This window comes from Anas platyrhynchos, chromosome 3 (assembly GCF_047663525.1).
Source record: "Anas platyrhynchos isolate ZD024472 breed Pekin duck chromosome 3, IASCAAS_PekinDuck_T2T, whole genome shotgun sequence".
NCBI lineage: Eukaryota > Metazoa > Chordata > Aves > Anseriformes > Anatidae > Anas > Anas platyrhynchos.
The window spans coordinates 105,940,333-105,965,848 of record NC_092589.1 but is presented as its reverse complement, the minus strand read 5'-3'; the positions used below and the strand labels follow the sequence as shown (position 1 = coordinate 105,965,848).

At 38.4% G+C, this 25,516-nt stretch overlaps 1 protein-coding gene across 4 annotated transcripts in view; it reads left to right on the top strand.

Annotated features, from left to right (window-relative positions):
* The window catches only part of ROCK2 (Rho associated coiled-coil containing protein kinase 2), a 103,034-nt gene that overhangs the window by 20,399 nt on the left and 57,119 nt on the right, over positions 1 to 25,516 (top strand). For all 4 annotated transcript variants that reach the window (XM_038177773.2, XM_038177774.2, XM_038177775.2 and 1 more), the window contains exon 2: positions 23,131 to 23,212. In XM_038177773.2, the coding sequence (XP_038033701.1) occupies positions 23,131 to 23,212 (82 nt within the window). The remainder of the gene's footprint in view (positions 1 to 23,130; positions 23,213 to 25,516) is intronic.

Below are 25,516 nucleotides of genomic sequence, written 5' to 3'. Positions count from 1 at the left end.
TGTTAAAGGGGTGAAATGACATCACACAGCTAAAATGTGAAGATTAGAAAGACTTCTATTACAAAACACGAACTGCATTCCAAGAAATTATGGAAAATAAATACTAAGAATATAAAGCTGCAACTTTATATGGCCACCCAGGCATTCTGTCAATGTTGGTGTTCCAAAACCTGAATGGTTTATTCAGAGATGTGCCTCTCATTGGGAGATGGTGCCAGACAGAACCTCTTTTGCTCCCTAGTCAAGTTTCTGAAGTGCTCTTAAATAACAGTTCTATCAAACATTTGCTAATTAGCTGACAGAATTTTTCAGTTAAGTTGGGTACTTCTGTTGAATTTCACTGTGTAGTGCAATTCTTTGAGGCACATGGAAGTAAAATACTTATAATAAAGCTACAACTTAATGAAAACTGTATGGTAGATTTAATACTTTCAAAAAAAAATATGCTGAGATAGCAGTATCATTCAAAGTGACTGACCTTCAGAACCTCTTTTTAAATGGTTATTAATAGTAGTTTTTTAGAATTTCTTTGCTTTTGCCAATTCTTAGTGTTATTGTTTAGCCATGAAATAGACTTGACTGTTATTTTGAGTAGGTTGAAAAGAGAAAAACAATTTCAGAGAGCAGTCTAAACTATAAAGGAGTCACTAACTTCAAGGAAAAAAAAATCCAAAGTCCTCTGCAGGTTTGTATGTGCATGTGGGGGGGAGAAGCACAGCTTAACTGTTGAAGTATAGATTTCCTAAAATTATTGTTTAAAAGATTGACTTTCTTTGTCAAAAAGGTCCCCAGTCTTCAAAAGTTTGTGGTCTTTTCAATCTGAAGCTTTGAAAAGGTCTTTTGCTGTGTGGTCTGCTGAGAAGGCCAACACACATTGTTAATACAGCAGACCTGTTCACATGTAACAAAGAGAAAAAATGGTTGTAGGAAAAAATGACATGGCAAGCTGGGCTGTGTAAATAAAATGAGTTTAAAAAAAAAAAAAAAAAAAAGCTGAAAATGTGCTGGCTGAATAATCCATGGCAGCTTTGAAGAAGGCACATGACTGTGTTTGTATTAATCACAAGATCAATTAATGGCAAATTATGGAAATAATGCAAAATTGGCTTTGAGAAAATGGCGTTTCACTGAAAATCAAGCTGAGGTGGAGCCCCAGCAAGGTAAAAAACTGCAAAGGACTAGGTATACAGTAACACATCTTAGTTAAATAACTATTTTTGACATTAAAAAAAAAACAAAAAACAAAAAACGCACTTTCAAAAAGCCTTGAATATTAGAGTTCCACTGACTTCAGTATAAATGAGGTGAAGCTTTACTGAAGTATCTTATTGCAGTACAAAGTAGCGATTAACTTTCACTTTTTCATCCTTATTTCAGTAGCAGAAGTGATGCAGCTGAGTTTCCAAGTGGAACTTGGAAAAGCGTTTGTCTCACTTTCAAGTCCCATGGAGAGCATAGCTTCCCTCTGCATTTACAGCTACAGTGCTTCATGTTCCTCAAAGTTGCCCGGAAAGTCATGGCATACATCTCAGTTGCCCTTCGTGCTTATTATTTGAACATTTGCATTCAACCCCTTTCTGTTCAGGGAAGGATTTAGCTCTTTCAGTGTGATATGAGGTGCCAGCAGGATGCAGCTGTGTCATGGGGCTTCTGAAGAGCTCCTTGAAGGTCTCTGGATGCTTCCTTGGTTTTGGCTTAGTAGGAACATTCAAAAGGAGTGAGTTGGTTTATGGAGGTGATGGCTAGTTGGAAGAATAGGCTTAATTACAGTGTAACATAATTATGTAGTTGAAGTAATTTTGAATAGAGCACTGCAATTTTCTGTATCATAGAGTGTAACTTCACTTTCTTCTATCGGGAATGTCAGAGTTTCACATGTGTATGCTGTCACACTTTGAGTTTAAAGTTTACATAGGCATATTTTGGATAAGTTGCAGTTCACTGTAGTATTGTTAAAAAATCCTGCTTTTCACACAAATGTTTGCATAATAGCTCATGCAGATGGACCTTACATATCATCTGAAATTTGGGACAGATGAGGAAATTAAATGATTTTCCCAACTAATCATCTACCTACTACAGGATCCTGTTTGAGCAGCTGTACTTAGGGGTGGACAGGTACACTGATCTGTTCTTTGTTCAACTGCTTTCTGTATGAGTGGAAGATGTTTCTAAAATGAAGTATGATGATACTTTTCTAAACATTTTTAGAAGGTGAAGACTTGATTCTGTTGACTTTGCACATACAATCGCAATTGCAGTGTTTGAAAGGGTAGAAATCAACATACAGCCAAGCATTTTTGTGAGTTTGCATGTATGTAATAAAGTAAGATTAGATCACGTATTTATAAATATCTTCAGAACTTGGGAGACTTCTTGTGAATTTATGTATTTATATTTAGAAAATACCTAAAATTGTGTTAATAAGAAGTTTCACAATTAAAATATCTCTGCATACCAAAGTGGATGAGTTTGTATCTTTATTAGCATTCTTGTTAACAGTACGTGTCAAGTTGATACGCAAAAGTGATACACACGTCCTTGCAACCAACCCTAATTCCTGGTAAACTGCATTTTGGCAAAAAAAGATTGGCTTTTATTTATGGTAGTGTGTTTTTTCAACTTGAATGGAAGTGTGTGTCAGAAAGGAAGGTAAGGCTTGCACTCTGAAGGCAGAATTTGCTTTAAGATGTAACTGAAGGATGGTGTCCAAGTTTGGAAAATGCTTGCAGTGTGGGTTTTTTTTCTCCTCCTCATTGCAGTTTTCAAACACATATGTATGTTGGTGTGGGTTAGAAGGGAAGAGCTGGCAAATACTGGAGGGGGAAGTGGCTATGAAGGGTTTTGGGCACAGGGAGGGGATGGTAGATTTTGGCACCTCAGCACCCAACCACTCCTCCCAGCACTGGCAGACTGCAGTCTGGCCACCCCACTTGGTGAATGAGAGGAGAGCTGGGAATCACAGAACTGTAGGTGTTGGAAGGGACCTCCAGAGATCATCGGGTCCAACCCCTCTGCTAAGGCAGGTTCCCTAGAGCAGGCTGCCCAAGGGGGCATCCAGAGGGGCCTTGAATATCTCCAGAGAAGGAGACCCCACAGCCTCCCTGGGCAGCCTGTCCCAGTGCTCCGTCACCCTCACCGTGAAGAAGTTCTTCCGCATGTTGGTGCGGAACTGCCTGGGCTCCATTTTGTGGCCATTGCCCCTTGTCCTGTCCCCACAAACCACTGAGAAGAGGTTGGCCAAATCCCTCTGTCTCCCACCCCTCAGGTATTTATACACATTGAGGAGATCCCCTCTCAGTCTTCTTTTTCTCCAGGCTGAACAGCCCCAGGTCTCTCAGCCTTTCCTCATAGGGAAGATGCTCCAGGCCCCGTATCATCTTTGTGGCCCTCCGCTGGATTCTTTCTAGGAGATCCCTGTGTTTTTTGTGCTGGAAGGCACACTCCTGCCTGAAACAGAAAGGCGGAGCTGCAGGAGAGCGCTGGTCATCCCTGGCCATGGCCACGCTTCTGCTCCGCTGCCAGCACCGTGCCTTGGTGGCACAGCTTCACTTCTCTGCCAAACGTCTTCCTTGCTGCTGCGGTGGGATGCGATTCTGCATGACCTCAGCTGGCAGACATGTGAACGGCTGTTGGTTTTACCAAATGTATTTGGTATTGGTGAAGCAACAGAACACTTGAACACGTGTATTTGGATATAGTAAAATTGGCATATTTGTTTAAAATCGAGTTTTTAAAAGCGAAGTAAGAATCTGTAAAATTTCAGTCAGCAGATGAACAGTGTAGGAAGAGGGTCAACTTCCATGCGTGTGAAAATTGAGTGATCACTGAGCCATAGAAGACTTCGGGTTGGAAGGCACCTTTTAAGATCACACAGATCACAAAGATCACCCCTCTGCAGCAGACAGGGATGTCTCTCACTAGATCGGGTTGGCCAAAGCCCTGCCCAGCAGACTTCGAGCACTTCCAATGGTTGTTGGACGCTTTGATGGGGCAATGATGAATATTTCCAATGATGGCCTGTGAAGATTCTTTCGAAGTCTTAAATAAATTATGGCGTTTGTTACTTTAGAAGATACTTCATAAAAAGAGGCCCTGCTTTCATGTTTTGGAGTGCTCTTACTATATACAGCACTTTAAACTTTGAACAAATGTCCGTTGTCCATATTATAAATACACTTCAAATAAGGGCAAGGTTTCTAAGTATTGATTAAAGGCTTTTTTTTATGTTCCTGAACTGTAGAAACTGCTGTAAAAATGGGGATAAGGAGGTGATATAACAGAAAATGATGCTAGTAAACTGCTTTGGTAGCAAAGGTGAATGGGTGAATGGTTTCTCACTAATGAGTGATACTGGTGGATGTTTGTTTTAATTTATGGTACCTGGCAAACCTATCTTTGATCTTGAGGTCTTTTACCCCTCATGTTCCCAATGTATAATGTCCTCCAGTTTTGTCTAATAAAGGGCATTTAAAAATACATATATATAGCTTGCTTTTTTTTTTTTTATTTTTTTTTTTGCATTAAAGCAGATCCTGTACAGATTCCAGTGAAGGAAATCAGTTGATTACCAGCATTGTGAGTTTGAGTCATGAATGGGAAATAATCTTTGACACTGAAGATTAGTAAGGGGGAGGAGAAGGGAAGCGTGTCATCAACCCAGCATGATTGTGCACCTACTCCAAGCCATAGTCTCAGTCTGCATTTCAGTTTATGATGGGAAGAGCAAGAAAGAGCTGTACTGGATTCTGTGGGGTGTAATCCTGCTGCTTATACTCCTCTAAAACAGACAGTGGCATAAAATACAGCTCCACGGTCTACACGGGGTCTAAGTCATTGCTTTGGGTATTTTTGCTGCAGAAGATTGCACTGACTTGTTTGTTCCATAATACCTTTCTCTGGGAATTTGGAACATGTGTCATTCTTAAATCAGGGCTGCCTTCTGGAAAGATAGTAGGACCGCTTAAGGTTTTGTTTTTTCAGTTGACCTGTACCGCACATGGCCTGTGAAGTCCACCAGGAGGATGTTCTGTGCCTTCATGTCTGAGCTGCTGCCTTCCAAACTCTCACTTTGTAGATGCTGGGTTGCTGGTGGATCTGAAAGGAATCCGTTTTATAAACTCAACAAGAAACTCTAAGACTCCTATTTTTTCCTTATTTGAAACTGGGAAGGCCTCAGAAAAGAGGTCATCTTACAGTCATTTTTTATGCTTTATTGATACGCTGTTTTTTATATCTGTATATAGGAATATCTGCAAAAAATTGCACTGTCCTTTTGCTAAATAAATTTATCAGCAAAAATTTTAAGTGAATCTATAAAAAATAGTATGTATTAGTAGCATTTTATAATTTCACAGGAAAGCTCTCTTTTTAAATAAGCATCTTCAGTTTTCCCCACAATATTGGTCAATGGTAGAGAGATGAATATCCATCTATCATTTGCTGACATTCTTTAAAGTTTTGATATCTAGCTGCAGCTTCTCACAAACTTCAGTGATTAATAGGATTTAAAGTGAATGTAGAAGCATTATTGTATAATTTGAAATAGCTGTTCAGATTGAAAAGGCCGTAACAATTTTATCTGGTCCTCTCCTCCTTCTGCCCAACTCTGAGTGATAACAATATTTAGAATTCCTTTCAAAATGTCTTTGGAATGATGCTAGGCATTTCCGTGTGCAATCCTTTTCTATCCTTACATCTTTTCAACTGTTGACCTCCTTTCTTGTCTATGTCTTGTCTACAAAAAAAAATGGCCTTTTTTTTTTTTTTCTTCTGGTCATTTTACTATAAACCTTCATTTTCAGTACTGTGATTTATTGTAGAAACTCGTCTGTGGATTTTTGTTCTCCCAAATCCTTTTCATGAACAAGTGGGGTCTAGTTTTGAAGCTAAATTTGCATCGGTATTTGTGATGATTAATGTTTGGGACCTTAATATCTCCAAATTTGATTACTGCAATATTTCCTAGGTTCTTGAAATCTTCTTTATCTGTCCTTCAGGGAAACGGTTTTACTTGCTGATGCATAGCAAATGCAGTTGGTTTATACTTTTTAGACAGGCACTTCATGGTCAGTTTATTGTTCAGGATGATTTAAAGTAGGATCAGACAAAATAGCATGGTTTGCATACTAGCCAAATATCATAAATAGCTGTTACTGTGATGAAAGTAGTAACTGTAATAAATGTTTCTGAAAAGTATAGTTTAACATCTGTGATTTGAATTCTTAATGAAGTTAGGTTTGTACTTTCGAAGAACTGAAGTTATATTTTCAGGTAAATGAGTCAGCATAAGGGATTAATGCTTCTAGGAGTTCTATTTTGGTATCTAACTCAAGTATTTCCACTGAGAGTGATGGCATTCTGAGTGAAGAGATGGCTTAAATATAGAATTGCATAGTATGTAGAACAAGGTGATATTAAAATGTAGAAATAAGTATTAGAAAGTAAGCTGCATTGTGTCAACACACTAAATTTTTATAATGCTGTGTTTATGTATTAGCTTTGAAATATTTTCATGCAAGTTGCAAGTAAAAAGGGAATGTTATGAAGATATGCAGTGATATATAAGTATTCATGATTTGTGTTGAGGAAGTTAGAGGGCAGGAATTCTCTTAAAGAGTAAAAGAAGGTAAATGTTGACTTCAAAATGTAGTATCTTTGGAAGTGATTGTTTCTCAAGAATGTATCACTTGTATGGCCGTCTGAAAACCACATTAGTTTTCATGGCTAGGAGGATGAATGTGCATATGTACAAAAGTTTTATATGTAATGAACAGAAGAGAGATTGTACAATGACTCAGGAACATAACTCTTTGTGAAAAAAAAAAATTATTTTTACTCCAGTACTGCTGATTTCAGAACAATTTCACAATACTATTTGTTATTGGAGATCAGCCTTATTTGGAATTGGTATTTGAGAAGTCTGGTTTCCAAAGTTGGTGAAATTGTGCAACTAAACAGAAAATTGAAGATCGAAATAGGCATTCTTTCTTAAAAGATAAGACAGTGGTGTACTCTTGAAGGTGAATAATACATTTAACACTCTGCTACAACTTACAACTGTTTTCACTTTTAGCAGTAAAAGTCTAGGGAATTGCAGTATGATTCGGGGTATTTTTAGAAGGCTGCGGTTTCCTTTGCTAATTTGATGCGATTCATTTTCAGAAATGCAAACAAAATGATCTGGTGTATACATAAGTGCACCCAACTGTTTGATTGCACCTACAGCTGGGATACTGGGGAAGAAAAATGTTCTGGGAACTTGTTATGCAAATGGCAGACCAAGTGTCCCACTTTATTTCACAATTACCATCTAGAGTATTACCACAACAAATAGCCTATTCTAACTAGAATGAGGTTTAACCAGCTGTAAAATTGATAATCAGTCATGCTATTTCAGAAACTGCAGTGTGAGTGTTTTTTGCGTTGTCTGTGCAGTAATGAAAATAAAGTCCTAAAAGCATCGAATGTACCTGGAATGTTGTTTTTAAACAACCAAAGAGAAATTTTATACACTCAGTACTGTTGGTTTTGTTTTCACTGAATGAGAGATGAAGTTGCATCTCGGGAAGAGCGTACAAAGCCGGATTGCATATCCACCCATTCCATGCTGGAAGGATTATCATCACGTGAAAGGAGAAGTGAAATAATGTTGGACGCTCAGCTTTCAGTCTATTATATCTAAATGTTGGAAAACTTTTAATATAAAATTTTACGTGTATATATTGGTAGTACTATTTCTCAGATACATATGGTAGCTTAAAATAGATGAGTTATTACTTAAAAACATCACTAAATGATAAAGAGTTTTCTTCTTCTGTGTATCACTCAGATGAGAAAACCCATTTTATTCCATCTGGAGCCAATACTAGGTACTTTCAAATATTTTTGTTAAGCTCATAACCTGCTTTATAGCAATGACACTTGATTTGGCTGTTGCCAGAAGTGACTTTTGAACCTAGCCTTCGTTTTTTACATTTAAGGTAAGATGCAGTGCACTACTAGTTTCAGAGTGCTGGTCTTTATTGATAAGCTGTTCTCCTTTTCCTTGGGTATTTTTGAGTTTGACCCCTTAATGTCCTTTTCTGTACAGAGGATATAACACTGGAACTGAAGAACAGCCTCTGTTTCATTTCCTTGTAATTACTTGTTGGGATCGTAGCAGCTTCTGTAGGAATAATGAGACAGTTGCCCAGAGTAATAACATGAAAATGAATGACTAGAATGGAAACTAGATTGAACCAAGAATCTGTCTAGCCTAATACCCTGTTATCATCAGTAGCCAATTGCTATAAATGCCTAGGAGAGAGTGTAAGAGAAGGAAACTTCCTATCCTGTTAAAATCTCTCAGCCTGTGGAGGCAACACAGTTCAGGAGCTTCCTGAGGTAGTTGGGAGTGTTTTTCTGTCTCGTAGCTTTTGACAGCTCCATCTCTGTTGAATCAAATAGCCTTCAGACCAACGTGAGCTTCTTGGCAGCAGAAACATTCCATGACAATAAGTTCCAGCTTTACTCTGTGATGTGAAAAAAATCTTCCACGATGAGTCTCTTGCATGCTAGCTTCATTTGCCTTCCATCCTATTGTTAACTGGGATCCAAACAGCAAATTATTTTAATGAGTCACCACATATGTAGGAGAGCAGATCTAAGGTGATTGCCTTTGATGCTCTGTGTATTCCAGTTTGTGTTTATCCATCTCTTATCTTAGATTTGACAGCAGTACAAAACAAAACGAAGTCACGATCTTCCGCAGACAGGCCATCATCCCTGATCGATGATGCTGTGACAATACAGCTCACGAGGAAGCATTGTTTTCCAAAATTTCCTGTCAGCTCTTCTAACAGCACTGTCTAGCCAAATAATTTGTGGCATTTCTGAAGGTTTACATGGCATCCTGACAGTAATTGAGCTCTGTTTGATTGAAACTTTTTTACAGAATTGAGTAAAGGCACCCATCATAGAGTAGTCTAGGAAGCAAGAGGCCTTTGGAGGTCTTCTGGCCCAAGCCACTGATATGCTCTTAAGCAGGTCCCATTAGATGATGATGGTTTTATGGTGAGTTATGTTTTTAAAATCTACAAATACAGACTCCATATTATCTTAGGCAACCTGTTCCAATGTTTGACTGCTCCCATTGGTGAAAAAATCATTTCACAGAATCACAGAATCACAGAATTTCTAGGTTGGAAGAGACCTCAAGATCATCGAGTCCAACCTCTAACCTAACACTAACAGTCCCCACTAAACCATATCCCTAAGCTCTACATCTAAACGTCTTTTGAAGACTTCCAGGGATGGTGACTCCACCACCTCCCTGGGCAGCCTGTTCCAATGCCTCACAACCCTTTCAGTAAAGAAGCTCTTCCTAACATCTAACCTAAAACTCCCCTGGCGCAACTTTAGCCCGTTCCCCCTCGTCCTGTCACCAGGCACGTGGGAGAACAGGCCAACCCCCACCTCTCTACAGCCTCCTTTAAGGTATCTGTAGAGAGCGAAAAGGTTGCCCCTGAGCCTCCTCTTCTCCAGGCTGAACAAGTCCAGCTCCCTCAGCCGCTCCTCGTAGGACTTGTTCTCCAGGCCCCTCACCAGCTTCGTCGCCCTTCTTTGGACCCGCTCAAGCACCTCGATGTCCTTCTTGTAGCGAGGGGCCCAAAACTGAACACAGTACTCGAGGTGCGGCCTCACCAGAGCCGAGTACAGGGGGACGATCACCTCCCTAGCCCTGCTGGTCACGCTGTTTCTGATACAAGCCAGGATGCCGTTGGCCTTCTTGGCCACCTGAGCACACTGCTGGCTCATATTCAGCCGATTGTCCACCATCAGTCCCAGGTCCTTCTCCAATAGGCAGCTCTCCAACCACTCATCTCCCAGCCTGTAGCTCTGCTTGGGGTTATTGTGCCCCAGGTGCAGGACCCAGCACTTGGCCTTGTTAAACTTCATGCAGTTGACCTCAGCCCATCGGTGCAGCCTATCCAGATCCTCCTGCAGAACCTTCCTACCCTCGAGCAGATCGACACACGCACCTAGCTTGGTGTCATCTGCAAACTTACTGAGGGTGCACTCAATGCCCTCGTCCAGATCATTGATGAAGATGTTGAAGAGGACCGGCCCCAGCACCGAGCCCTGGGGGACGCCACTAGTGACTGGCCTCCAACTGGACTTGACTCCATTTACCACGACTCTTTGGGCCCGGCTATCCAGCCAGTTTTTAACCCAACGAAGCGTGCGCCAGTCCAAGCCAAGAGCAGCCAGTTTCTTGAGGAGAATGCTGTGGGAGACGGTGTCAAAAGCCTTGCTGAAGTCAAGGTAGACCACATCCACAGCCTTTCCCTCGTCCACCCAGCGTTTCCCATGTGGTAGCTTGTGTCTGTTGCCCCTTGTGTTAGAGTGTGGTTGGATTGATTGGATGCAATTTGCTTGTGATGCTTATTCAGTTATCTGTTTCTTCATCTATCTGCAAATAGCTTCCAGAGGGATTAGCTTCATAATTGTCCTGGGACCTGAGGTTAACTGTAATTCAGGCCTGTAGTTCATCAGATCCTTTTTCATGCCCTTCTTGGAGACAAGCATGACACTTGCCTTTTTCCGGTTATCAGCAACCTCCCAAGTTGCTGTGACCTTTCTAAGGTGGTAGAGAGCAGCCTGGTAATGACTCTGACTTTCTCCTTAGCTCCCTCAGTTGCATCCCATCAGAGTCCCTGCAGGAGAGCGGTGTGTGTCCCAGGAGACAGCAGCAAAAAAGCTCACCCAGTCTTTTCTGTGCCTTCTGTCACTAGCTCTCCTACCCCACTGAGAAAGCCTGCCCACGTGTACTTACTTTTGCTGATGATTCGCTAATAGCAGCCTTTCTTACTGCCCTTCATATCCTTTCATTGCCAGGATATGAATGTCTGTGTGCAAGGATATACATGTCTACATATACATGTATATTGTGGTTTTGCGAGGGCAGCGTAACTTCAAGTTCAAGAGAAGTAGGTTTAATCACAGCCATTCCAATATTTAGTTGCTGGAAGAGGAATCTGCAAATTGATTCATAACACAGAGTATAACAAGATGCACTGGCTGGAAGTTATGGCTAGATAAAGCGATCAGAAGTCCAGAACTGTTGTTTTTCCCAGTTTGTGATTGACTGTGATGGAAATTTGTATTTTATAATGAATTTTTCTTACTTCTAAAGCAAGGTTCTGCATGTATCTTGACCTTAAAGTCTTATTTTAAAATCTTCAGATTTTAGTGACTAAGCAACCATTTTTTCTTCCATGACTGAATTCTTTTATTGATGAAGTAGTTGAAAAATTCCTCAGAAGAAATTACCTGATCTCTTCCATGCCCCTTTGGACCACCTCTGTTACCAAAATCTGTTCCCAACATTATGGGTTAGTTGTTTTCAATGTCAAAGTCCTGACTGATCTTCTAGATGAAATACCTAATCAATATCTACTTATGCACATAATAAACTTTTTGCTTAGGGACTTGAAAAATTAGCAATAACAGTGGACGATTACAGTAGACCCTCACTTCATCAGGCTTTCTGAATTAAGTCTGTCAAAATCTGTAGAGAAGAGATTCCTGTTAACCAAAGTCTGTTAAACTTTTTTTTTTTTTTAACAATAAAGAAAATCCTTATTTAAGGACTATCTTCTGCTGAACCAGACATTTTTGGACCAATGGTGCCAACTTGCATATTCACAGTTCAAATGTAATTGTAGAATCACAGAATAATTCAGCTTTGAAGACCTCGGGAGGTCATCTGGGTTCAGCCCCTGCTCAAAGCAGCTACTTAATGTCTATGCCAAGTTTAATTCTGGTCTGTTTTTTTTTTTTTTTTTTTTTTTTTTTTACAGGACAGCCAGTTATGTGGTTTTCTTCTCTTTTTATTTTTGTCACTATTTCAGTAATAGGAAATTTCTTCAAATGATTTCATGACATATTCTTTTTATTCCAGAGACAAACATGGAAGATCAAACACTTCTAGTTGAACTTACCATTAAATCTAGTTGGTGTTCCTTTCCACTGCAAGAAGCGGAGGCTAGTGACCTTTTAAATACCTTTTTATTGTTGAAGTTGGTGAGAAAATTTCAGTTCATTGATGAAAAATAGTCCTCATGAATTTTACATAGGATGGAAGATTAGTCTAATCAGGCCCTAAAAGCATATGTTTTGAGTTTTCAGCATAACTCATCTACAAAAGTTCCTGTTACGCTTTATAAAGCCTAAAATATCTCATTAGTAGTCCTGACACAGGAATTGGAATTTAATTGGTATTTCTGTATTATTAGGTATTTAAACATATTTTCATTATGTAAGTTTATTTTATCGAAGAGTTCATTATCTATTTGAGAGACAAAATTATTAGTAAATTTGATTGCAGGCAAGTCATCAGTGAAGGTTGTTTCTAGGGGAGGGTGCATGTTGGATGGTGGAGCAGGATATCGCAATGAGCTTATTTGCAACTCCAAATGAAGTTAACCTTATGTATGAAGTGGGAGTTATGCTTTAGGAACACACAGTTCTACTAAAGAAAGTCACTAACCTTTCCTCAAACTGATTCCATAGAATTAGATGCCCTTTTTAAAATTCGTAATAGAAAAGATAAACCCTGTGTTAGCTAAGATTTTGAACGGGTACGAATACTGTCAGTTTGCCTTAAAAAATAAGGCATTCATACAATATTTTCTTGAAATATGCTTTTAATTAAATAGGCTAAAATGATTTGTAATTTTCCTTTGTCAAATTTATTTCTGTGAGACATTTTTTAGGGCTGCTTAGCTTCTTTGGATTAAAATAATCATCTCCTTACCAATATATAATGCATATATATTATTGCAAAAATAAAAACTGTTTTTCTTTATGTTGATAAACTTTTGCTTCAATTATTTGAGATATTGGTGGTTGGTATAAATTATTGTGTGTAGTCATTTTGTTTAAATTCCATTAATTTTCTTCCACTGTTACTAGGTAGGTACTCATTCAAAGCAAATCTTAAGCTAATTGTCTTGTATGTAATACTCTCTCTTACCTGCAGACTCCCTTTCTCCTGGCAGTCATTTTTACAATTATTTCCTTTTTTGATTGTTTTTCATAAAACATATCCATGTGTTAGTATGTAATGCAGCAGTAAATAGTAAAACTCTCTTTTGACTATTTCTATTTGACATGAATTGTTTCTCCCCTGGTGTGGAAACAGCGCTGTTTTTGCTAGTTTATGGGTCAAAGCATTCTGATGCTTGCTGGATTAGTCTGGTTATCTTGACCTTTTAAAAAATAAAAATAAAAAATCAATCTGTGACAGTGAGTCTTCTACATTTCTCCATGTGGCATGAAAATTGTTTACTCCAAAGTTAGATGTGGTTTTGATTGCTTCAGTTTTATTTATCACTTTAACTGGAAATCAGGGTTCATGGAATTATATTTTAAGATATATGTGGTGCTGCTGATCAGTATGCTGACATCAACTTTGAGGTTAGGCAGGAGATACCATGATAGGCAAACTATTATTTATTGGGGTCAGAAAAATTCTAAACAGTTGCTGATATTTTTAGCACTGGGAGGTTTTGTAATCATTTGTTCTGAATCAGTGATTGGGGGGAAAAAATAAAAGTCCTTTTGTTACTTCTAGTTAATCTCACTTTTAGAGGAGGATGATTCTAAATGGCATCTTGATTTTTTTTTTTCTTTCAGGTCTCATTTTTACAGTTCTAGTTATTATGAAGCAGTTTGTTGCAATTTTCATTATGTACTCTAATAAGTATTCTTTTTAGTTGCCAGATTGGTTGTTACATCTTATTATCCAAGACTGCTAAATAGATTAGTAAAACATATATATGAAGAAATAGATATGAAATATATTTATCTAAAAATAAGCTCATTGTGAAATTGAGGGATAAATGTCTCAGGTGGTGCAAGGTGCAGCGTCTTGTTGCTGAAACTCGCTTCACAGATTGAGCTGCTTGAGGGTAAGAAAAGATAAATAGAAACATTTTTTATGATGGAGAAGCAGAGCCCTTAATTAAAATGAAACAAGGACGGCCTTGTGAAAACAGGATTTTAAGAATAGACTGTACATCTGTCTCCTACCTCATAGAGCTCCCTGACCTTTTATCTGGGTTCTTTGTATTACCACTGATTCCTGCAGCTGTAGGCTTTGAAAGTCCTGCTTAGGAAAACAGAGATGAATAAGACGTGGCATTTTCCATTTGGATTTTTATGGAACAGTAGGTAATTCCACTTTTTCAGGGTGTCAGAGAAGCAGTTTTAGGTTTGTGTTTGTTTTCTGTGCATTTGTAGATAGTTTGCTTGCAGTTCTAGTATTTGTGCTGTTCTGCTTGATTGCTTGGGAGAACTTCTGAATCGATGCATAAATGGCTTGCTGCAGGAGAGTTAACAGTGGAAATGACCATACTGCTTTTGTTCTCTTGTTAAGAAGCTAAGCTTACTATTAAAGGCCTTGGAGAATTCAAATTAATAGGAAATTATCCCCAGTGTTACTTTAACAGGTTTGCAATTCTGGGCTTCAGTACACAGTAATTTTTGAAAGCAAAAAGAATTCTAAAATCAAAGTTAACTAAAGAACATGGAAATGTACAGTGACTTCAGATAAAAACAGATTATGCTGAACTGCTGAATTTTCCATGGCTACAGTGCTAACTAGCAAAACATGCAGACCTGTTTTATTCTACTAAGGTTTAAGGAGAAAATAGCAGCAACTGATTTGGCAGAGAAACAACTAATGAATGTATTTGGGAAGAAAACATGCATTTTTGCAATGGTTAACTGCTTAATCATTGTTCTTATTGAAATGAATAAGATTTTAAAGATTAAATTGCTGTACCTTTGCCCACAGCTCCCGATACACTCTTTTTCTCAGTCCTCTCTCTCTGGCTTAAGTTCCTGCTTTTATGCATTTCTTCAACTCATGTATGAAGAGTTTCCAAGTAGCCTTGGAAGGGATTTTAGGGATCACTAGTACAGTCGTAATCTGAGAGGTAGGATACATGGTTGTATAGATCTGCTGTAGCAGCTATTTGTCTAACCCTTGTAAGGCAGATTTCTCTGCTTCATTATGTCATATTATGTCAGTTTGTCGCAATTGCTACTTAGATATTTTTTTTTCCCTAATCTGTAACCTAAATCTTTACTCCAAACTCAGCTAATTTCTTACAGTGTTTCTGGTAATGTAGTGAAACATCCATCCATCACTGCTCATAACAGCTTTTTACATTCTGAAAAGAGATGGCATGTCTCCTGTTAAGCTGATCTTTTTTAAGACTGAAGACTGGTTTTAACAGTGTTCCCTAGTACATGTTGCTTATCACTTACTGCTCTTGTTAGCCTCCCCTCAGTTCTCTTCCAGCTGCTGCTCTTGGAATCCTTATAGGGATTCACAGAGCTGGACACAATACTCTGGTTTAGACTATAACAGTACATAAACAACATGAGTCCTCTGTGAGGTTTTACATAGTGAACCTCCTGTTTATACAGCCTAGATTTGACTTCTGGTCTGCTATAACCCTGTGTCTTTTATTGTTATCTTACTGTTTACTAATTATTCCCATTTTCATGTTATTTAAATTACAGTTCTCTCAAAAGCGTATGTTGGTGGGTTCTTTTTTTTTTTTGTGCTCACCCCTTGAGTTGATGTTATTTAAATTAATATTTCTTCAAGATCATTTAAATTACAATAAAAGCCATGTGCTCAGAATTCCGTGCCTTGGTATCACTTGCTGATTTTTGTTTGCTTTTAACAGATACATTACTCATTTTCTTGCTTTATTGTGGTAATGAAAATACCGCGTTGAACTGGAACAGGACAAACCCAGGTTAATTTATTTGACACGCTTTTCGAAGTCTTATACCAAACTCCTGATAATTACCTTTCAGACATTTTCTCCATGATTCCCTGGACAGTATAATTCTTTATTTTTCTAAGAGAATGGTGAATCTTCTCTTTTATTCCTATGGTAAGATGCTCTGCTTTCTGTGTTCTACCATAAATCAGTTACATAATACTATTTTATGTTTTCTTTGAGAGAGAGATACAAAAAACTTGCAGTGTGGATCTTACCTCTTTTGGGTGTTTACAGATTAAAATCTTTTTCACGCTCCCTCTCCCTGAGCATTCAGATCTATAGTTTGGCAGGTTGTCTCCCCCGATAGGTAATGCTTTGATACTGTGATACCCTGAAGGTAATGCTTTGGATGACTCTTTTTAGTCCTGTTGATCTCTCCTGTTCTCCTGAGTACTCAGAAAAATATTGACTGACTAGGACAGCCCCCTTAAGTATTCTAGAATTAATTTCAGTTGATGCTCTCAGGACATTTTCTCATCTGTAGTGAACATCACTATGATGTTTTCTTTTGTTCTTTTTCCTTGTAAGTATGTCCAGATGTATAACATTAAGGAAAAAAAGGTTGAAGAAAGCATGGAAAGCCTGAGCTTTCTGTGTTTGGTTTGTTTTTCTTAACCTATGATGGACTTTTATTTTCCAGTTCTCTTTTATTTTCCATTTTTTTAATGATTTCCCAAATGACTTGGATGTAGGAGCAGAAGGTGTTTTGAGTAAGTTTGCAGATGATACTGTATTGGGAGGAGCTGTTGACTCCATTGAGGATGGGGAGGCCTTGCAGAGAGATCTGGACAAATTAGAGAGCTGGGCAATCACCAACAATATGAAGTTTAAAGAGTCAAGTGCTGCATTCTGCATCTGGGAAGGGACAACCCTGGCTGCACATACAGTGTGGGGGACAACAGGCCCACAGAAAGCCCCACAGAAAGGGATCTGGAAGTTTTGCTTGATGGCAAATTTAATATGAGCCAGCAGTGTGTCCTGGCCAGCCATACCCTGGGGTGCATCAACCACAGCACTGCCAGCCAGGCGAGGGAAGGGAATTGTCCTGCTCTGCTCTGCACTGTGCAGCCTTTCCTCCAACACTGTGTGCATTTTTGGGTGCCACAACATTACAAAGACATAAAACTATTAGAGAGTATCCAAATGAGGGCGACAAAGATGGCAAAGGGTCTAAAAACGGATACATATGAGGAGTGGCTGAAATCAGCCCAGAGCAGGGCAGGCTGAGGGGAGGCCTCATGGCGGCCTGCAGCTCCCTCACGAGGGGAGCGGAGGGGCAGGCGCTGAGCTCTGCTCTCTGGGGACAGAGACAGGACCCGAGAGAACAGCATGGAGCTGGGACAGGGGAGGGTCAGGCTGGGTGTCAGAAAAAAGTTCTTCACCAAGAAGGTGGTCGGGCACTGGGACAGGCTCCCCAGGGCAGTGGTCATGGTACCGAGCCTGCCAGAGTTCAATAAGTGTTTGGACAGTGCTCTCAGGCACAGGGTCTGATTTTGGGGTAGTCATGTGTGGAACCAGGAGCTGGACTTGATGACCCTGATGGATCCTTTCCAACTCAGGATATTCTGTGATTCTGTTTTAATCATCCTTATGTAAAATATCTTCTGTCATTTCTACTTGTAAGCTCTAAGTGATTATACACCTTTGCCTTTGTGTTGTTCTTGTGGCATCTTGAAAGATTGCTTTGTGGTTATTCTTTTGCTGGGCCTTAAGGATGAAGCTGTTTTCAGTCTGTTGTCATCCCATCTTTACAATTGAAGAGTTTAACATAATACTGTAAAACCATTAAAATGTGCATGTAGGATGTAGCACATGATGACAGACACTGAGAGGTATTTCTTGTACAATGAAGAAAAATCTACATCTGTTCAATTGTAGGCAGCATTTAAATCATGCGTCAATACTTGCTTATCTCCATATGATACAGAAATCAGCTGGCAAGTACAACCCATGAAGTATTTACATACAAAGTTTGTGGCAACTCCTTTTAGGTTCCTAAAATATATATATATGCTCGGTACATGTCTAACCTTAAATCTGCTATTTAATGTTAAAGAACTTCTAGAAAAATAAGACCTTATGACAATAGATGTTGGCTGCATTATCATGATGTGACTTATTCCTTCACATACTAATTAAATTTTAGTAAGATAAAAACAAATTACAAGGTATCCTAATGATCATTGGAGTAAACTTGGGAAAACAGTATGTTTGCCTTGCATATATCTATCAGTTCTTTTTCCTATTGTACATTCTTACTGAGCTGTTAGCCTTATATTCAAAGGTAACTTCTATACTTCTATATTATGGAAAGAAGTAATTAGTCAGTAAAGACCAGAATCATTTAAGGGTCCATTTGGCATATAAAAGAATATAGTGGGGATTTAATCATGGTGAAGCATTATTAGGTGGTCAGTTCACATGTGCATAGATTTAGGAAGTTCTGCTTTAAAAAGCACATAGGCCAAGTTAGAAAAATGTAGTCTGAAGTTACAGACTTTTCTGTCCTTATTTCTTACTGCAGCATAGTTTATTAAATATTATTTGAGGATTTGGGAAGCTGGCAAAGTGGAAAGGAAAAGTGTTTTGGGTTTCTTACATGTAATGGTTTAGTGATTTTTTTCCAAATATTTCAGGGTTATGAATTGTTTCCTGTGAATACTAAGGAAGCATTTGATATTGCTGCTATTGAGTGTTCTTACTTTTTGGTTTTGATTTATTTTATTATTTTTTCTTGTCATGAAAATGAGAAGTAAATTGAAGTAGCCAAAGCTGTTTTGACATCCTGTGGAAAATATATGTATGTCAACTTTGGACATGTTAAAATAGCTGTTTCAGTTTTAAAAATCAGAATTGGCATGGCATGGTTTAATTCTGTAAGGGCTTCAGTGACATTGCTGGGAATTAACATTGAACTGGTTACTTGGAAGCTACCATTATTTTTCCCTATAACAGTCCCTTTTGTCAGAGAGAGAAATCAAACATTTACTAGTTGTCATATCTCCTGAATTTTTCTCGCCTATTTTTTCTTGATTTCATTCAGGTCTGTAACAGTACAAGTTGCTCTCTGAGAAGGTAAAACTCCGTGTTGTCCCCAGAGGAGATTTCTGCTACCGCAGTGGCCTGGAGCTCTTCTCCTGATGTAGGATGGTGGTGCAAAAATATCTACTTTGGACTTTACTGTTGGAAGACAATCTAGGGAGAGTGTTTCAGCCTGTTTGCCAAGAGCAAAAGGCTTTTAATGGAATGGTGTGGGCAGAGAGAGCTGTCTTTGCCAACAGCGTGTTTGTTTGGAAGCTGCTATTTTTGTCCTGTTTAGCTTCTGAACCTTTTGTAATGGCAGAAAGAGGAAGCGAACAGTGAAATCACTTTAATAACATATTTCCTGGTTCAAGTGACTTATCTCTGAGGCCTAGACAGAGGAGATGTCATTTCCTGGATTGCTTATCTTTGGTTTGAGTGTTCTGTTTTACTGTGTAGTCTTTTGACCCAACCTAACTGTAGTGCAATTTTAGTGTTAAGTAATGTAAACAAGGCCTTTTAATGAAAATGTAAAGCTTTAAGGAAAGGCTTTTTAACAAAATGCTAACGTGCAAGACACAAGTCTTTCATAAAGTACATGTTGATAAGAATTTGCAATCCATTAACTTAAAATTATGTTTAAGAGCATAGAATCCTGTCTTTGAAATGTGCTTATAAGGTTTGTTCACGGGGATACAAACAAATTGACACTGTTTGTTATGATGCTGATACTAATCACCTCTCTGATGCCAACTGCATTGCAATATCCACAAGAGCTAGGAGACTTCCAAATAGTTACCAGGCAGTTGTGCCCTTCTCAAATTTCTGTTTGTTAATACTTGTGAAAATTGTTACCAGCGCTCCATGAGAAGGAGACAGCTAATCAAAAATTATCTGCAAATATTGTTCTCAATATTTTTATATTTCTGCACCTCCTTCCCCCACCCAATAAATAAATAATGTACAGCTCGGTTTAAGTTAGAAGTTATGGTTCTTTTGGACCTTGTCATCCAGCTTCACTAAAATGTCTGTTGGGGTTGCTAACTTTGTTATTTTACCTTCGTGAATAAGATATAAATAGAGCACACTAACAATGTTTTACTTGGGCAGCCTCTAAAATACCTTTGCCTAAAAAGCATTAAAATAGGAAGTGAGCTTCCCTCTCTTCTCCATCAAAAATATGAAGAACAGAAATGTGCCTCACTGATTCGTGTTGTCACAGAGTGCTTTTACATTTACATAGTTACGTGTTGTTAGAGCTTGACTACCAGCTCATTGGAATTGGGACTTCATTGTGCTAGGTTAAATTTTAAAAGATGGCCCATCTGTTCTCCATCGTATCATCCACTGGGGTCCTTTTCTGCATGGTGCAAGGTAAAGATGTGTATTTCTGCTGACATGCAGACATACTCTGTCTGGTAGAATGAGTTGTCCTTTTTTGGAAGCCAGCACTTGCTAAATAAAGAGTTTGGAATGACATACTCTGTTACGTTATTTTGCAGGAAGTCGTCTGTGCTCAGAACACTTTCAGTTGGTTATGTCCAGGTCATCGGACAACTCCTGTACAATCCATGCAGTGACTAATTCATGAGCACTTAACAGCTTTGTTACTTTGTTTTAGATTTTTTGTATCTTTCATAAAAATTTAATCAAATTTAAGAATAGGTACTACTATCTTCTGTCCCTCTGAAAGATGGGTACAATGTCCAATGCATCACTCCTTTCTCCTTAATGGGTCTTGCAGGGGCAGTTATGATCGAGACTTAAGTACTGGCTATAACTATTGTTCTTAAAGTAATTAACGAGTGATACTGTGCATTATTCATTGCCTTCCCTTTGGGCTTACTGACTGACGCTTTTAAGTTTGCTTTAATAAAGAGGTTCTAAAAAGTTATGTCTAAAAGAAAAATAAAAAAGGTCTAAAAAGTGAAGCCTGTGCCTGGGGTTATTCCTCCCCTGCTGCATTTCCCCTTGATGTTCTCGCTGTGCAGTTGAGGTCCATTTGGATAGCAGCCCAGCCCTCTGGTGTGTCAGCCGCGTGCCCTAGTTTATTTTTGTTTGTTTGCAGGGTGCAGCAAGTCATTAATAAAGATGTTAAACATTACCGGCCCCAGTATCGAGCCTTGGGGTATACCACTAGCGACTGGCCTTCCACTGGACTTTCTGCCAGTGATCAAAGTCTTCCAGGCCCAGTCTTTCAGCCAGGCTTCAATCCTCTCACCTCCCACTTGTGTAACCCATGCTTTGTCAGCTTGTTTATGAGCATGCAGTGGAAGACAGTGCCAAAATCTTAGAGTTGAGGTAAACAACATCAACTGTTTTCCCCTTATCTACCAAACTTAGTTGCCTCATTATAGAAAGCTATCAGCTTGGTAAAGCGTGATTGCCTGTTCATAAATCCATGCTGACTGTTACTGATCACCTTGCTGTTCATGTGTTTGGAACTGGTTTTCAGGAGTGTTTTCTCCATCCCCTTCCCTCACCTCCAGGTCAGCCTTGGGTTTCCTGACACTGTCCCTGCACGATGGGACATCAGTCCTCCTGGGTCACCTGCCCTCACTGCTTTTCATGTCTGAGTGCAGCTCTTTCCTCATCCAGGCAGGCCTCCTGCTTCCTTTGTTTGATATCCTACTTGTTGGGATGACCTTTCAAGAGTTTTTGCCTTTGATGAAGTTTTATGCTTCATGCAATGTTTTAATGCGTCTGTGAGCCTGATGTTTTATGATTACGTCAAATACAATAATTGTAGTCCAGTTAGGAACCCTACAGATGATCCTAATGAGATGCTAATTATGTTTTCACACCAATTAAACAAAGAGGAAAGGCAAGCTTGTAGTCTCTGACCTTTAGTCATCTGTATAGGAAATCACACAAATACATCTGTAATTCCTTCAGCAACTCCTGTTTTCCATAAACGGTCTCGTGGCTGCTAGCGATGTTTCCCAAGACACTTTCATTTGCTAGGAGGCAAAACAAATAAGATAAAATATAAAAACAGTGCAATTGAGTCTCCCAGTTTTGAAAATGTGCTTAATCATTAATGTTTTATGCGGTGAAACTGAAAAGTGACATCTCTAGGGATGAGGCTGTCTTATTTGTATATATACATACGTAGCACAGGCTGGCATTTGGTGGGTATCTAATAATCTTGGGCCCTGCCTTTAAATATACCTATCCAAGTAGGTATATTATTAGAGATGATAATAATTTTAGTGAGATTTGCAACAGAAACAATCCCTTACTGGGCATTTTTAAAAATAAATGAGTGGATTGGTAGCTATAGCTATGATTCTATAGCCTCATTTATGAGTGTTGGGTATTGAAAGGCTGTGCAGTTCTGTTGGTTGCTTATTAATACACATGATGAGGTCTCTGGCTAAAATCTCTGTGCCCTGCTCATGCTCAGAAACCTTAAGAAGCAATCTCAGGGTTTTGTTCTTAGAGCAGTGAACAAAACTGGCAGTTTAGGTAAAATGCTGAAGATGCTGAGTATGAATGCAGTCTCTGGCTCCTAGTGGCTGAAACTAATTTTTATTTTTATTTGTCTTTGTGTTACTGGAAAAGGCTGTGTGTTATGGAGCATAATCTGTGAAATTCTTCTAGGTTGCTGAAAGGTGGAATTGAGTTTAAGCCTTAGAGCAGGCGTTTAAAAGACTATTTTTAGGTCAGACTTTGGTGATGTTGTTCTTTGCTGTTCTGAGAGGTCTCGGGTGTGGAGATGGCAGCGTTGATAGCTGATGAAAGCATTGATTAGCAGAATGGTTCACAGGCTTCTGCTTTCTTTTTTTGACTCACCTCAAAATTAAGCAGTATCATTTTGTGAGCTTGAATTATGTGGTGAACCTTCATGCCTTCCTTCCAAGAGCAAAAATATGCTGTCAGATTTTGAACAGCCAGAATGAGAAGGTAGAGACAATGTGATCAAAATAATAGTGTGGATAATTAAATCTGTCTTTAAGCATTAAGATTGCTTATTGGTTAAGATTAAAACTACTCCTTCAGTCTAAGTCCCAGTGCCGCTAATTAGTGGTAGTGTATCTGCACTGTTTCTAGACCAGCCTGGAACCTGTCATTGTGTTTTGTGTGCTGCTTTGGGGTGAGTGGTGTATAAGCACACTTGAGAGCTTGTTTTATTTTCCTGCTAGGAATATAACACATGTTTAAATAACATACAACCAGTCTCGGTGTAGTATCTCTTAAGAAAAGTGGTGTAGTAATTATTATTTTAGTACTCAGTTAACATATTTTTATTTCTTTTCAGGATGGCTTGAATTCTTTGGTCCTTGATCTGGATTACCCAGCGCTGAGGAAGAACAAGAATATTGATAATTTCCTAAATAGATGTAAGTTGCAAGCGGCCTTTTAACAATGACATTGTTGTGATTGTAGTTGTAGGAACTGAGTGGTCACAAATGCATTGCTGATTTTTTTTTACTAATTATTGTACCTCTGACTTTATTAAGAAAGATGTTAAAGAAAGCTTTGAAGGACCACTTGTTACAGAGATGTTTCATTTTAAGGAGTTGTTATATTGGTGAAAATGTATTGGAAAATACTGACTGTAGAGTGTAATTTTTACAACTACAGTTAGAAAAATCCTTCTGTGTTAAATATTTTGATTATGTGCTGTGAAGTAATTTGCAAAACATATCCCAGTTATTATAAATTATGCAAGTAAGAATTATGCAAAATGTAAACGCTGTATATAAAGTCTTATTTAACCTAGCACAGATGTCTTCTGTTGATTTTAAAACTTAATTATTGTACCTTAAAATCTATGGGTGCATTTTTGGACCTTCGTGTAAATGCTTGATTCTGTGCAAATTAATTGAAGACAGGATCTAAACGTTTATTGAGCATGTGAAAATGTAAGACTGTTACAGTAAGAGTTAACTTTATTTTGATTTTAAGAGTAACTGTACTTTATCTTTTTAAAATGTTTTTCAGCCATGTATGTATGTACGTAAACAAAATATTGTACAAATAGTTGGTTATTTGATTTAAAATATATGTTGCAGCGAGTAAGGGTTTTTGGGGTAACTCTTTGTTGTTTACACTAAAAAAATTTGCATGTGTCAAGGTTACTGTGAATGCAGTCTATCAGCCACTCCTCTTTTGATTCATTTCCAGTAAGAATTATGAGTCTGCTCTCCATTGCTCTAGGACTTCTTTGAATTTCCATGCTTCTCAAATAAGTGGTTGCTGGTGTAGTCCTTTGTAGTGAGTTCTTATGTTTGGAGTTCAGTGCTTCTCTGTGAAGTTTTGCAGAGCTTCATAGCTTGAATATAAAATAAATCAGAAGCGGCAGGTTAGAAGTGGAGGCATACCTTGGGATTTTTCATAGTCCTAAATTAAAATGAATGCAAGTAGATATTTTTAAAAGAAAAAAGGTCAGGAACAGGATTTTAGGTAATTTTGTTACCTGCAACTGTGAACTGTAAGTGAATATTCCCTGAATATTCTTGCTGTCTCTTCCCTTTTCTGAAGACTGCTGCTCCTTCTTCTATCTCAGCTTCTCTCTCGTTGCTGTGTTAAATATTACTAAGCATCTGATGTGGCAGCCATGCTACCAGCAGTGGCAGAAACACAATCATCTTCTGTGGTTCACAGTTTTATTACTGCTTTTGTTTTTGAAGCCAACTGACAGTTTTTGGTTGAAATAGATGAATAATAGATAAAGAGACCTCAGACCTCAGATGTGTCTTTAAAAATCTGTCACTTACGGTTAGACAAGTCTTTAAATTCACAGTAGTTAATAAAGAGTTTTCACTTTATCCTTATCTGTTGTACTTTGGAGGGGGAGGGGGAGAAGAAACCAAAAATGGTTAAGAGGTGACTATTCTGGTTCACACGTTGTGAAGTCATTCATCGCTTTAAAGAATTTACCAATGTAATTTGTGTTTTGGTATGCCTGGGAAAGAAAGAAAAGTAGTGCTGCATATCTTCTGTGACTTACACATTTTTAAAAAAGTGTTTTGAAGTGAGAATTTTCTAGACCTTTGAAGCTGGTAATGCATTGGCATTGCAACTGAAAGAATCGGAAACCTGCGATTTGTTTCAGTCTTGTCCAATTCAGGTGCGTGTGGTTTGTTTGAACCAGGCTGGGGAACTGATCTGAATTAATGCAGATGGTGGGTTGGTAGTTTTGTTGGTTTATTTCTGTTAGAACAAGTCAGCCAAAATAAATAATAAAATAAAAAAAAAAAACAAGTTTCAGATTTTCATATCACTTCTCCACTATATGTACCAGCAAAAAAGTATCTGATCAGGTACAGGAAAAAAAAAACAAAACAAAAAAACAACCAAACAAACAAACAAACAAAACAAAACAAAAACAAAACAAACAAACAAACAAACAAACAAAAACAGAAAGAGAATCAGATTCTTACTGTCCTTACCATTTTATACAGTGTAAAGTTGAATATCTTATGTCTTTTTTGGAAACCATTGTAAGTATCGGTTGAAGGGAAGAGTGTACCCATGCTTGTTGAAGCCTCTTGCTGTTGTGATGTTAGAAGAGGAGTTGGGAGTAGCATTAATTTATGGAACAATAAGTTCTTCTCTTAGGTTAGGGAACAACGAGTTCTTGTCTCTTCTCATTTTTCTCAGCATCTGAAGAGCTGTAGCAAATGCCTGGATGAGTTTTA